The sequence below is a fragment of the Cygnus atratus genome, unplaced genomic scaffold (assembly GCF_013377495.2).
Source record: "Cygnus atratus isolate AKBS03 ecotype Queensland, Australia unplaced genomic scaffold, CAtr_DNAZoo_HiC_assembly HiC_scaffold_47, whole genome shotgun sequence".
Lineage (NCBI taxonomy): Eukaryota > Metazoa > Chordata > Aves > Anseriformes > Anatidae > Cygnus > Cygnus atratus.
In genome coordinates, this window is record NW_026110073.1 from 1 (window position 1) to 13,538 (window position 13,538).

The window sequence follows — 13,538 nt, forward strand, 5'->3', positions numbered from 1 at the left end:
CACCGGCGCTCCGCCCTGGCAGCCCCGCTTTCAGCTCCGTCGGTGCCGGTCGCAGGCCGCGAGGGACCTCGCTCCCTGCGACCGCAGGACGTCTCCTCGTGACCCCCGCGAGGCGGCTCCTCCGCTCAGGACGAACAGCCGGGCGTGGGGACGGCGGCGCAGGGGGGCGGTGGCGTCGCCGTCCCCGGGGGTGTTCAGGGAGAGGTTGGACGCGGGGCTTGGGGACAGGGTTTGGTGGTGACGCCGGGGGTAGGGGGTGGTTGGGCCAGGTGTTGGAGGGCTTTCCACCCCTAACGGCTCGGCGGTTCTGTGACTGCCGCGGTGCGGGGGCAGTGCCCCCGGTAACGGCAGTGCCCCCGGTAACGGCAGTGCCACGGGTACGTTCCCGGAGCCTGCAGCCCCCGCACCGCTCCTCATCGGGCTGCGGGGCGCCAACGAGCGGCGGCGGTAACGGGACCGGGCTGGTGGAGGCGGCCGAGCCAACACCGCCTCGTCCCTGCGGCCCCGCTCCGGGGCTCCCGGTGCCCGCCCGGTGCGGGAGGGCGCCGCAGGGGGGGGCCCGTCCCCCCCCCGCGGTGAACTACAACTCCCGGCACGCCCCGCGCGGGAGCGGCGCCGCGCACGCGCCGCCCGGCTCCACCCCGCCGGGCCTCCCCGCCCCGCCCCCCCGGGGGCGGCACCGCAGGACTACAACTCCCGGCGTGCCCCGCGCGGCCGCCCCGGCCGGGCGCTCCCGGCGTGCCCCGCGCGGGCGGAAGCGGAGCGCGGCGCGATGGCGGCCGGTGAGGGGGGCGGGCGGCGGGCGGGGGCCGCGGCTCCGGGCCCGGCGGGCTGACGGCGCCGCTCTGTGCCCGCAGGTCGGTAGCCGCCGCCGCCGCCATGGCGCTGATCGAGGGCGTGGGCGACGAGGTGACCGTGCTGTTCGCGCTGCTGCTGGCCGCCCTGGTGCTGGGCCTCGCCTGGGCCTCCACGCGCGCCCCCGAGCCCGCCGCGCCGCCCCGCGCCGCCCCGCCGCTGCCCGAGCAGGGCCCGAGCGCCGCCCCGCCCGCCGCCCAGCACAAGGCCCCGGGCCCGGCCCCGGCCCCGGCGGGCGGAGCGGCCCCCGATGGGCCGGGCGGGCTGGCGGCGGGGCTGCGGCCCCGGGCGGGCCCCGCGGCCGCGCGGCAGGGCCCCGGCGGCGAGGAGGAGGCCGGCCCCGGGGAGCCCGGCATGGTGCTGCGCCTCAAGTTCCTCAACGACACCGAGCGCCTGGCCCGGGTGCGCCCCGGAGACACCGTGGGGGCCCTCAAGAGGTGAGCGCGGGGCAGGCGCCGCCCCGGGGAGGCCCCGGCCCCGCCGCCGGTGGTGCCCTCGCTGCTGGGGACGTGGCGGGGCCGGATGGGGGGCGGGCGTGGGGACCGCGCTGGCGGGAGCGTGACCCCCCGTTGTGCCCCTCAGGGCCTACTTCCCGGGGCAGGAGCAGCAAGTGCGGCTGATCTACCAGGGCCAGCTGCTGCGCGACGACGCCCAGAGCCTGGCCGCCCTGCACCTCACCCACAACAGCGTCCTGCACTGCCACATCTCCCAGCACAGCCCGGCCCCCGCGCCCGCCGGCCCCCACGCCTCCGCCGACCCCGTGCACGCCGCCCTCAACGTGGGCAGCCTGATGCTGCCGCTCTTCGTGCTGATGCTGGCCGTGCTCTGGTACTTCCAGCTGCAGTACCGCCACGTCTTCACCGCCACCGCCACCACCTTCCTGGCCGGCCTCACCCTGCTCTTCAGCTTCATGGCCTTCACCATGTACCGCAGATAGCGCTGCCCCGTGGGGCCCTCCCGCCCGGATAACCGCGGTGCCGGGGGGAGTCCGCCCGCCGCTCCCGAACTCGAGGGGAGCCTGGGCGATCGACTGCGGCCCTGGCGTTCCCGGGGGCTGTGAGACTCGGCGGGCCCGGAGGAGCCGGGGCAGCCCCGCGCTGAGGCGGGCGCCCGGCCCCCTGCCCGCCGAAGGGGCGCACGGACACGCAGCCCGGCACTGCCGGCACCGGACTCTTGCCTGGCGCGGGGCGAAGCGCGCCGCCGGGGGGGGGGGGGCGGGTGGGACAGGTGGGGGGGGCCTGGGTGCCGCCCCGGTGCCGTCGCGAGCCCCGTGGGCCGGGCTCCGTGAGGGGCCGGGCTCCGTGAGGGGCCGGGCACCAAGGGGCGGCGGGGCCGGGGGTGTCCGCGTGCCGGGGGCACGTGCTGCCCCGCGCTGCTTTTAAGATTAAAAAGGAGAAAACCGGAGAGTGCTGCGAGACGCTGCGGGGGGCGGGGGGCGGGGGCGGGGGAGGCCACGCCCCTCCGCGCGAGACCACGCCTCTGTGTGAGGCCACGCCCCTCCGCGCGAGACCACGCCTCTGTGAGGCCACGCCCCCGCCGCGGGCCGTCCCCGGCAGCCGGCGGGGCGGGGCCTTCTCGGTCCACGCGTTCCGCAGGCGCGAGGCGCGCCTGCGCCGTCGGAGCCGGCACCGCCCCTCCCCGGCACCCTCGCTGATTGGCGGGGGCCCCGCGCTGCGTGCGTGCCCCGCCCCGCCCCGGAAGTGCGTCCCGCGCGGGGGGGCGGTGCCCCGGCGCCGCGGGGGCCGTCGGGAAGATGGCGGGCTCGGCGGCCGGGCGGCGCTGAGCGCGGGGCGCGGCGGGTCCCGGGCGGCCGCGAGCGCCATGTAGGGGGGGCGGGGCTGCCGCGGGGCCGGGCGCTGGGGGCGGGGCGGGGCCGGGAGCCGGGAGCCGGGAGCCGGGCCGGGGGGGCGCGGGGCGGGCCGGGCCGGGGGCCGGGGGGGCGCGGGGCCGGGGGGCCGGGGGCCGGGCCGGGGCCGTTCCCGTTCCCGTTCCGCGGGCGGGGCCCGTTGCGGCCCGGCGCGGCCCCGCTGAGCGCCGCCTCCTCTCCCCGCAGGCTGCCCCGGCCGGTCGGAGCCCCCCGCGCCGCCCCGGCCGCGCCATGCTGCGCCTGCCGCCATGGCTCCGCGCCCTGAGCCGCCCCGGTGCGCGGCCCGGCGGCCCGCGGGGGCCGGCGGCCGGTGAGGGCGGCGGGGCCGGGATGTTCCCCGCCTGCTACTGCGCCGGCAGGGCCAAGCCCCGCGCCGTGCTGCTGCCGCTGGACGCCTACGGCCATGGGCTGCTGCACGCCGTGCCCCCCGCCGCGCCCCCCCCCGCCCCGGACGGCTGCAGGCCGCGGGGCCCCGGCAAGAGGCGGAGCTGGGGCTTCGTGCAGGAGAAGATGAGCTACGACACCTTCTTCACCATGAAGCGCCTCATCGAGCGCTCGCGCAGCGTCGGCGAGGTGCTGCGCTGGGTGACGCAGAACCCCGGCAAGGTGTCCGCCAGCCACTACCCCATCGCCCTGCACAAGCTGGGCCAGCTCCTGCAGCAGCAGCAGGGCCCGGCCGCCGTCAACGGGGAGAGCCGCGGGCCCGGCCAGGTGCTGGAGCAGCCCGAGTTCCAGACGCTCTGCCAGGCCATCATCAGCGGCTGCCCCAAGTTCGACAACTTCAGCATCGTCAACTGCCTCTACGCCGCCGCGGCGCTGGGTGAGTGTCCCGCGGGGGTCCCGCGCCCCGGGCGGGGCCGTGGGGGGCGGCGGGCGCTCCGAGGGCACGCGGGGAAAAGGGAGCTCGCCGGTCCCGGCGCGCGGGGACAGGAGCTGCCGAGCATGAATCCCGCCGCCCGTGCTGGCTGCGTGCAGGTGGAGCTGAGCCCTCTGCAGGCGGAGGCTCTGCCTGGGGCACGCGGCGGGATGGAAGCCGAGGGGGCTGCTCCTGCGGGAGCTGGGGGCCTCGCGTCACCGGGCGTCTCGTGGGAAGGGGCCTTCCGGCAGCTCTGGACCCTCATCCGCGGCAGCAGCCCCTCGCGTCGCGGAGCCTCCCCGGCCTTGCTGCCGCCTTTCTGGCCTGCAGGCAGTGTCCCGAGGGACCCCTCGTTAGCCTGATTAAGGGCCTCCGAGGGCTCCCTGCGTCCTCCTCCCGCCTGTTGCGGAGGGATTACGTTCGGTGGCTGCCTGTGGCAGCAGGTGCCTGCCCTCCCCGCCCCGCGCTCTTCCTTCCAGCCCCGTGCTCCTGCGTCCCACGCTGCCGTTCCCAGCCACTCTGTTTGGTTCTTCGTCGCCGCGCCGAGCCGCGTAGCCAGCCGCCCGCTCCCTGGCGGGGGCGGTGCGGGAATCGAGGTCCTGCCAAAGGCAGGGGGAGGTCTCTGCCCCCCTTGGCCTCGGGGTGCTTCGTGTTCGTTGGCACTGAGCTGCCTCTGGGCTGTCGGCCGCCTCTCCCCGGAGCTGGGCTCCCCCGGCCTGCTCTGGTTTTGACCCACACTTTGTTCCCTGAGCCGCCCCTCCCTGCTCACCGGCTCCTTAATGACAGTGCTAACCCGCCCTTGCCAGGGCTGTTCGGGGAACAAAGCAACTGCTCAGACCAATTCTTCGCTTCCCACCTTCTGACTGATTCCTGATTAACGGTAACGCGCAGCGACCTACCCCCTGCCGCCCTGCTTTCTTTAAAGCCCTTTTAAAAACTGAAATCCTGTCAGCTGGCGTGGGAGATCAGTGGGCTCCGGGAGCCTCATACGGCGCGCAGAACGCTTCGTGCGCCCGCTGGAAATCTCTCTCCTGACGCGCCAGGCATGGCCTTTGCCATTTTTCGTAACCGCGCTGTGCCCGTGGCCTCTCGTCCTTCTGTGGCTGAGTAACGAGCCCGGAGTTAGGAGGAGTGCCTCCCCTGGGAGCTGAGTGCGAAGGACTGCATGGAAGCTACAAAAGCTGGGAGGAGAAGGTTCGAAACGTGCAAAGATAAACTCCTATCGCACGGGCAGGTTTTGCTTTGGTAGCGTGCCGACGCCTTGGTTGGTTTCTAAGCCAAGCTCTAAGCGCTCCGAGATGCGTTATTCATCCTGGGGAAGTCCGAGGCCCACAAAATCGGCCTTACTTCTGCAGATAAGTCAAAGCACTTCTGCGTTGGTGGGGTGGCTGGGGACGGTCCGAGGGCGCCGAAGGGTTTGCTCCGCAGTGCCGAGGCGCTGGCGGTCCGGCCCGAGCTCTGCTCTTCCCCCTTCTCCTCCCTGGCCCGACGCAGCCGCGACGATCCCGCTCCTCTCTGGCCGCGGGCTCGCGCCTGAGCTGGCGAGCACGGGGGTGGAGCTGGCGCGGGGGTCCCTGACGCCGCCCCTCCTGCAGGCCTGCCCGGGGAGTCGCCGCTGGTGCGGGTGCTGGAGGACGAGTCCCGCAGCCGCCTGGGCCGCTTCAACCAGAAGGACGTCTCCATGGTGTTCAGCAGCGTGATGAGGCTCCACCCGTCCAGCCCGCACCCCCTGGTCGAGTCGTGCCTCAGCAGCCTGGAGCGGCACCTGGAGAAGGAGCGCCACCCCCAGACCCTCTTCCTGCTCCTCTCCTACTACCGGCTGCGCGCGCAGGCGCTGCAGGGCCACCCGGCCTCCGACCAGCAGCTCATCAACAACCGCAAGATCCTGCGCCTCGTCCGGCACACGCTGGGGCAGGTCAGCGCCATGCGCGAGCACGAGCTGGCCCTGCTGGACGAGATGCTGGCCCTGTGCGCCCAGGAGGCCAACAACAAGGCCCTGGAGGCCATCTTCAGCTCCCAGCTCTTCTACGAGAACCGCCAGGAGCGATTCATCCGCAGCATGGCAGGTAGGCGCGGGGGCCCAGCCTGCCGTCAGCCTCGCCCCGGGGCTCTCTCTGTGCACTCCGCGGCCTCAGAGCCTCTTCTCTAGCCCCAGAGCACGTCTGGGGCCGTGCCAGCGCCCGCTGGGGCCCTGCAGAGCTCCAGGCCTGCGCTGCTGGCAGCTGGAGTGGGAGGCGCTTCTGCACCGCCCCGCCAGCGGCCGCCCCGCCCGCCCCTTCGTGCTGCGCGCCGGGGGCAGCGGGCTGCTTCCTGGGGGGTCCTGCAGAACGGCCCCTGCCCCCCGCACGTGCCCCCCGCGCGGGGCAAAGAGAGCCCCGCACTCTTTGCCTGGGCTTCCTGGGTACGTGGGGCGGGGATCCCTCGGCCTGCCGGGAGCCCGATAACTTCGCGTCTGCCCGGGAGCTGCTCGGATCTCGGGCCCGTTGCCAGGCTCCTGTCGCCTCCCCCCGACCCTCGCTTCCGCGGTCGCTTCTGGGGAGCGGCGGCCCGGGGCCGGCACCTGCGTGACGCCCCGCCGCGGCTTGCCCCGCAGAGTGGCTTCCCAGGAAGGCGGAGAACCTGACCCCCTACACCATGGCGCTCATTGCCAAGTACGTGGCCCGGCACCGCCTGCGCGAGCCGCGGCTGCTCGATACCATCGCCAACTTCCTTCTGAAGCGCGGGGAGCAGCTGGACAGCAAGGTGAGCGTCCTGCCCGCTCTGCGGGGCGGCCCGGGGCTGCCTGCGGGGCCCGGCCCGACTCCGTCTCCCTCCGGCCGCAGGTGATCCAGAAGCTGGTGTTTCCCTTCAGCCGCATGAACTACCGCCCCTCCAACCACGGCGAGCTCTTCCCCAAGCTGGAGGCCATCCTGGAGCAGAAGGCGGGCAGCTCGCCCCTGGCGACCGTCAACATCCTCATGTCCATGTTCCAGCTCAGCCACTTCCCCCAGACCGTCCTGCACCAAGTCTTCTCTCCGGCCTTCGTCACCAACGTTATGAGTACGTCGCGCCCTCCCCGGGGTACACGCGGCCCTTAAGGCCTGGCGGTGGGGCGGAGGCGGGTCTGGGACGCCCCGGGGAGCTCGGGGTGGCCGCGGCGGGGCGCGGGGAGCCGCGGGGCCGCCTCCAGCCGCCCGTCCCCCCGCAGGCAGCCCCTACGCGCTCATCGTGCGCCGCTACCTCTCGCTGCTGGACGCGGCCGTGGAGCTGGAGTTCCGCGACTACAGCGGCCCCCGCCTCGACCCGCGCTACCGCGTCCTGATGTTCGAGCACGCGCTGACCGCCGACGAGGCCAACAGGAAGTACAGGTGAGAGGGGGCGCGCGGGGGAGCAGGGCCCCGCGGGCACCCGCTGCCCGTCCCCTGCGGCGCGGCGGCGTTCGGGGCGCGGGCGTGCCCTGCAGGAGCGAGGGGGCGGGCCGGGGGCCTCGCGAGCCTGTCCCGACCCTTCTGTCCCTGCTCAGTTACAAGGGGCTCGTGGCCGAGGCGCTGCGGCAGCTGGTGGGAGAGGAGTGCTACCGGCAGGACGAGGTGCTGCCCCCCGGATACTGCACAGGTACCGGCCGGCTGCGGCGGGCCCTCGGCAGCGCTCGGGGCGGCGGCGGCCCTGCGCCTGCCGGGCTTCGCTCAGGGCAGGGCCAGCCCCGGCTGTCGGTCGCCGCCCTCCCCAGCTCAGCCCGGGCAGCGCGGGGCTCCCGGGTGCCGTGGAGCCAGCCCAGGCGCGCTCCTGCCCTGGGGCGCTCGGGGTCCCCAGGCCCGTCGCTCGTCGCGGCGGGCTCGCGGGCCCGGTGCTGACCCCGCGCTCTCCCCGCAGACTTCCTGCTGTGGATTAACCGCTCGGGCACGGTGCTGCCCCTCTCCCGCGTCCCCGCAGCCTCCAAGGCTCCCCCTGCCCACGCCGCGGCGTCCCCCGCCGCCATCTCCTTGCGCTCCAGCGTCCTGGCCCTCACCTCGGACTTGCAGGACTTTGCCCCGTTCGCTCCGGAGACGCCCGGCAGCCCCCCGGCCCCCCGGGAGAACAACCTGGCGGGGCGCTTCCTCTCCACGCTGTGCCCGGCCCCGGGGGGGCCCTGCTACCAGCCCCCCTCGGACTATTACCGCGGCCTGAGCAAAGAGTCTTCCCTGGAGAGCCAGGGCAGCTCCACCCTGAGCAGCCCCTCCGAGTGCCTCTCCGCGCAGCCCGCCGGCACCCCCGACTGCTCCCCGCGGGGCTCCTCCGCGGCCACCCTCTTCCAGTTCCCCATCGGCAAGATCCTGGAGGAGGAGGCGGCGGCGGCGGCCGGCTGCCCCCAGCGCGAGCACGGCTGCTTCCAGGGGGAGCAGGCCCAGGAGGAAGCGGAGGGACGGAGCCCCCCGCCCGCCGAGGAAGCCTGCCCTCCGCCCTCCCCGTGCCGGCCCAGCCCCACCAGGGGGCCCGGCGAGGGGCCGCCGGCAGCTGACGAGATTCAGAGGTACCGAGCAGAGCCCCCCGCGCCCCCCCGACCCCTGCAGCACGGCCGCCCCGGCCCCCCCGCGCCCCGCGGGGTCAGGTGCGGGGGCGCAGCGTGTCCCGCACAGGGCACGGCTGCTCCCCCCGCCGCCGGGAGCGGGGTGCCCTTCCCCTGCTTCCCTCCTGCACGGTCCCGGGGAGGCGGGCGCGGCGCCCTCGGGTGCGGCCCTCGGGTGCGGCCCGCGGTGCTGCCCTCCTGCCGCCGCTCTGTCCCTGCAGGGTGGTGCTGTCAGTCAACGACAAGTGGCATTACTGCCAGAACTCCGACATCCTGGTGGGCTCGCGAGCCATGCGGGACAGACACCTGCGGCTGCTGGGCTACTGTCTGGTGCAGGTGAGTGCCTGGGCTGCGCCCGGCCCCTCTTCTCCTCGGGCGGAACCGGCTCTGCCTCGCGGCGCGGGGCCAGCCCCAATGCGGCGGGGGCCGGCCCGGAGCTGGTGTCGCTGCCGGGGGGCTGCCCCCGAGCAGCCGTCCCCGTGCTCCCTGCGCCTTTCTGCCCCGGCCCGCCCCAGGGCTCTCGCCCGGCCGCGTTGGCAGGAGGAGCCCGGGCACCCTGGGGGAGGCACGTGCCTGGTCCCCACGCGAGCGGGGCTCGGCCCGTCCCCTGCCACCGCCGGGGCCGCGGGGCCCCCGTCCCGCTGCTCCGTCCTCGGCGCTGCACGGGGCTGGGCAGGGTGAGGCGGCTCCTCCTCCCAGCGCGGGGGGAGCCGTGGGGCGAGCCCCCCTCTGTGGCACTGGCTGCGGGTGGCGGCTGGGGGCGGCGGGCCCTCGGCGAGCGCCCTGGTGTCCGCGTGCGCTCGGGGTGTTGCTGCGGCGTGTGCAGCTGGCGCCTGGCTGTCCCGAGGCGGTAGCCGGAGGGGAGATGCTCCCGAGGAAAGCAGCTGAGAAGCGCAGGGCGCTCGCCCTGTTTGCTTCTCCGGGGAGGCCACCCGAGCCGCGCTCAGGCACCCGGCGGTGCGGTAGGGCTGGAGGGCTGCCTCCCCGGCCGCCAGCCCCGCGCCCCCCGATCCCGGAGCTGGCAGCGCGGGGCCCGGAATCCCGTGTTTGTGGTGGCTTCTGGGCGCCCCGCGACGGCAGTGCTGCTGCTGGGTTCCCGTGGGGAGCGCGGTGCGGGAGGCCCGGCTCCTCGCTGGGGGGGCCGGGGCGTGGGGCTGCCCCCGCGGCCGTGCCGGGGCGCTTCCTGCGTGCCGCGAGGAGCACGCTGCCCCCGCCCCGCGTGCCCCCTCCCGCAGGCAGCGGCAGGCAGGTAGGAGGGGAGTCGCGCACGGGCCACGCGTGGCACCAACAGTTCGTGGCCCCTCTCCTGCAGCTCCGTCCCTCGGCGCCGAGGCCCCCGCATGCGGCACGGAGCTGCGCGGGGCGAGCCAGCTCCTCCTGGCCCCCGGCCGAGCCCCGGCGGCTCCCCCCCCGAGCCCCGTGTGGGGACAGCTCCAACCCGTCGCCACCCAAGGACCTCTTCCCGCGAGCGCTCGGTTCCTCTCTGAGCGGGTCCTTTCTCCCCCACCCGCAGCGCCCCGTGCCGGCGGCTCCCTGCAGCCCTGCGTGCAGGGGCTTGTGTTGGTTGTAAGCCCGCTGCCTGCTGGCCGTGGTGCTGCCGGGCCTGGCACCGCGCCGGTGGCACGCGGCTCTGCGGTTACCTTCTCCCTGCGCTTGTGGTTCCAGAGGTCTCTCCTGTTCCCTTCGGTCAGCCCTTTACAAAAAGCAGGACCCCAGGCAGTTTAATTGCTTCCCGAGCCGAGGCCCCGTCGCAGCTCGGCTGTTCTTCTTGCTCGTCTCGTTTGAGGTTTGCTTCCTCCCGGCGCCTTCACGGGATCCGTGGGGAGCTGCGCTTGGCAGGGCCCCGCGGAAGGTGGAGCCCGGCCCCTGCTGGAAGCGGGGCGCGCTGGGGCAGGGTGCTCAGTGCCACGACCGAGTCCCGGAGGCCTCCAGCGCTGGAGGTCGCTTGTTTTCGGGGTAACCTGTTCCAGCGTCCGGTCGTGCTCACAGACGAAGCCGCCTCTTACATTTCAGAAGACGAGCCGCTGAAGTTTAAGTCGGGTTTCCTGTATTTTAGGTGTGCCCGTTGCCTCAGTCCCGTTTGCTGGGCACCCCTGGGAGTCCGGCTCTGTCCTCCGTTACGGTCTCCTCTCGGGCACCTGTAGACAAGGTGCCCCCAGTCCTCCTCTTCTCCAGGCCGAGCAGTCGCAGTTCTGCCAGCACCACGCGTGTGCCCCGGCCCTGCACTGACACCCCCGTGCCCCCGCCTCGTGCCGGGCTGCCCAGCGCTGGGCACGCTCCAGACCCTGCGGCAGCGAAGGATCGGCTCCCTCGTCCCTCGCTGCGCTGCCCAGGCGCGGGGACTGCCGGCCTCCCCCAGCCCTCGTCGGTCCGGGCCCCGCGTCCCTTTCCCGCGAGCCCACCTCCCGTGGGGCGGCCCCCAGCCTGGCCCGGGGCCCGGGGCTGCTCCTCGGCCCGCGGGGGCCCTGCCGAAGGGCGGCGCGGGGACCCGCTGCCCCCGCGCTCCTCGGCCCTGCGCTGCCTGCCCCGCCGAGGGGCGCTCGGTGTCGCCCAGCTCGTTAGCGGGGCTGTTAAACGGTTCTGGCCCCGGGGCTGAGTCCCGCGCTGTGCTGCCGGAGCCGGGGCTGCAGCCGGACGTGGCGCTCCGCTCGCAGCCCTCGGCCTGGCAGCTCGGCCCTCCTCGTGCTTGATTTACGTCCCGCTGCCACCTGCCCGCTGGGCCGGCCTGCGCTGCCTGGCACGGCTGGCACCCCCCGGCCCCGGCCGCGTCCCCGCGACGCGCGCCGGCTCCCTGCCCGCGGGGCCCAGCGGCCGTGGGGTCGTGGCTGGCTCCCACCGGGGCTTTGCTGCGGGGGGCCGGCTCCTTCTGTGCGGCGGCACCCGGGGGCTGCCCGCGGTACCTGTGGGGTGCGTTGCCCATCTCGCACCCGATCCCTTCCCGTCCTCCGCTGGGCTCCGTGGGCTGGGCCTGGAGCCGCTGCCCCTTGGTGCAGAGTTCTGTTTTCCGCCCGCGGTCCTGACCCCTGCCAGCCCCCTTCCCTCCCGGGATCCTGTCTGGAATAACGGCCCCGCCTGCCCTCCCCAGCCCGTCCCGGCCGTGGCACCGCTCGCTTCCAGCCCCTTTGGTCCCAGGAGCTTTCTGTGCCGCCGCTGCTCCGTTAGGGCAGCCCCGGGGCGCTGGGTGCGCGGAGCCGAGCGTGGGAGGAGGCGGCGCCGGGGCCGAACAGCCAGAAACGCGGCTCGGAGCCGCCGCAGCCGGGGGCCTGGGTTCCTTCCGCCCGTGCCGTGTCGGTGGCTGTCCCCCCCCGGCCTGCGCCCCGCGTGTCTGCTGTGACGGCAGCAGACGGGTCCCGGGCCCCGCGCAGCACCGTGTCGGGATCCAGCCTTGAGCCCCCCGGGAGCGTTTCTGGCTCTGCCCGTTGTGCTGTGTGTCCCTCCCTGATCCCTGCAGCCGGGGATGCTGGGGGGGGGCCGTGGGGGCTGGCCACAAGGACGGAAATCCCCCTGGGCTGCTGTTCTGGGCCTAAAGCTCTCCCCTCAGCCCCTGCACCTGTGCCAGGCTCCCACGCCCCGGCCCTGCAGGGCGCTCTCCCTTGGCCCCGTTTCTCCATGAGCTGGTGCAAAAAAGCCGCCTCCCGGGCAGGCTGCCGTGCGGGGTGCCCTGCACCTCCCGAGGGGGGGGAGGCCCCCGAGCAGCGCCGGGTGCCTGTGGTGTAACGGGACCCCCCCAGGGACCCCCCGGGCCGCGCGTGGGGCGCTTCCCCCTACGGCTCCTTCCGGGCTCGCGCCCGGCCCCGTCGCCGCCTCTTCGCGGGGCCGAGCCTGCGGTTTCCTTGCGCTTCCTTTGTCCCTGAGGGGAGGGGAAGGGGAAGGTTTCCTCCCGAGCGTGAGCCCGCTCAGGGTGACAGCGCCCGTCCTGCGGGTGACGTGTCGGGTTGGCCCTCTGCTGCTCCCCCGCACGGGGCTGAAGCAGGCACGAGCAGCGCGGCTCCTCCGGCCCCTGGTGTGGCTGCGGGCGCTCAGGTGCCAGCTGGAGCCTCCCCCTGTCCCCAGGCAGCCCTGGGCCGGCGCCGCCAACGTGGAAATGGGGCGCTTTGGGTTTTTCCCCGCAGTCCGCAGACAGTGGCTGGGTGCGGGCAACGGGACTGGGCCCCGGCAGTGCCCGTGCTCGCCCTGGGGGTGTCCGCCCTCACGCACCGGGGTCTGGGGGCGCAGGGCAGGGGGAACGTTTAGGGCTCCCTGGTGGGCTGCGGGACAGCGCTGGGGGGGGGGAATGGTGACCAGGGCTCGGCTCGTGGCTTTCCGCTGCCGGAGGCTGCATGTGGGGGGCTGATGGACGCCGTCCCCTGCCCCGCGCCCCCCCTGGCCGCGCTCTGCCTCCCGTCTGCGGGGCAGGGACCCGAGGGCCGTCCGCTTCCCTCTCCCAGTGGCCTTGCACGGTTTGTGGAGAACGGAGGAGGAACCACCAGTCCTCCACCCTGTGCCTGGTGCGGGGGCTCCAGGGGGAGGCTGGGGGTGCAGCCGGACCGGTGGAGCCGCGCGGGCTCCGGCTCTGCCCGACGTGGGGCTGGCCAGAGGGCAGGGAGCCGCGGCCGCCCGAGGGCACCGGCAGTGGAAGGGCGCTCCCCGCCCGGCTGTCCTGGCCGCGGGGCAGCTGCTGATCCCCTGGGGACAGAGCAGCGCTGACCCCACACACACCACGGAGAAGGGTCCCGAGTCCCGTTTCTCCCCCAGCCCCTGCCCAGGTGGGGTCTGCCCGTGCCGGGGGGGCTCTCCCTGCCCAGACCATGTGTCGGGGGGGGGGGCAGAGGCAGCCCGTGGGGCAGCTCGTGGGGCTGCGCTGACGCTCCTGTCCCGTTTCAGCTGCCCTACACGGAGCTGGAGAAGGTGAGTGGCATCGAGGAGGCCAAGCACTACCTGCGGCAGAAGCTGAGGGAGCTGCGCTTCTGAGGGGGCTCAGCCCTCGCCGGGTGGGCGCTGGGGCGGGCGCGGAGCCCCTGGCCGGGGCTGGGGGGGGGACGGAGCTGCCCCCTTCCTGTGGGGAGCGGGGCTCAGCCGCGGGCACCTGCTCTGCGACGTGGGGCCGGGGTGGTGCGAGCTATTTATTGCCGTGAGCGTGGGGAAGGGGCGCGACGTGACCGCTGCGTGGCGGGAGCTGTGGGCTGCGTGACGCCGGGGGGCGCGGGCCCCTGACGGCCACCCCCGGCCCCGCCAGCCGCAGGGTCGCTGAAGGGCTCTGGCGGTCCTGGGTGGGGGGTCCGGGGCCCCCAACACACCGCGGGGGGGGGGGAGGCTCTGCCTGGCCCCCCCCATAGGGGCTGTGGCAGCCCCACGCCGGGGCAGGAGGGGGTCGGGCAGGGCCGCGGCCACTTGCACAGGGGCTGCTCCCGGGGCCCTGGGTGGGAGGAGGGGGGTGCTTGGGACGCAGGGGTTAA

General features: G+C 74.9%; 2 protein-coding genes across 2 annotated transcripts; both read left to right on the forward strand.

Annotated features, from left to right (window-relative positions):
• The first annotated feature begins 695 nt into the window (after window positions 1-695).
• Window positions 696-1,996, forward strand: TMUB1 (transmembrane and ubiquitin like domain containing 1). Its single transcript, XM_035554330.2, has 3 exons — window positions 696-782; window positions 858-1,292; window positions 1,438-1,996. Exons 2-3 carry the CDS (start codon window positions 880-882, stop codon window positions 1,790-1,792), a joined length of 768 nt encoding a protein of 255 aa, XP_035410223.1. The 5' UTR covers window positions 696-782; window positions 858-879; the 3' UTR covers window positions 1,793-1,996.
• Window positions 1,997-2,953: 957 nt separating this feature from the next.
• FASTK (Fas activated serine/threonine kinase) lies at window positions 2,954-13,482 on the forward strand. Its single transcript, XM_035554329.2, has 9 exons — window positions 2,954-3,542; window positions 5,174-5,644; window positions 6,172-6,320; window positions 6,401-6,617; window positions 6,766-6,925; window positions 7,081-7,172; window positions 7,431-8,067; window positions 8,325-8,439; window positions 12,967-13,482. Exons 1-9 carry the CDS (start codon window positions 2,954-2,956, stop codon window positions 13,051-13,053), a joined length of 2,517 nt encoding a protein of 838 aa, XP_035410222.1. The 3' UTR covers window positions 13,054-13,482.
• The last annotated feature ends 56 nt before the right edge of the window (window positions 13,483-13,538 follow it).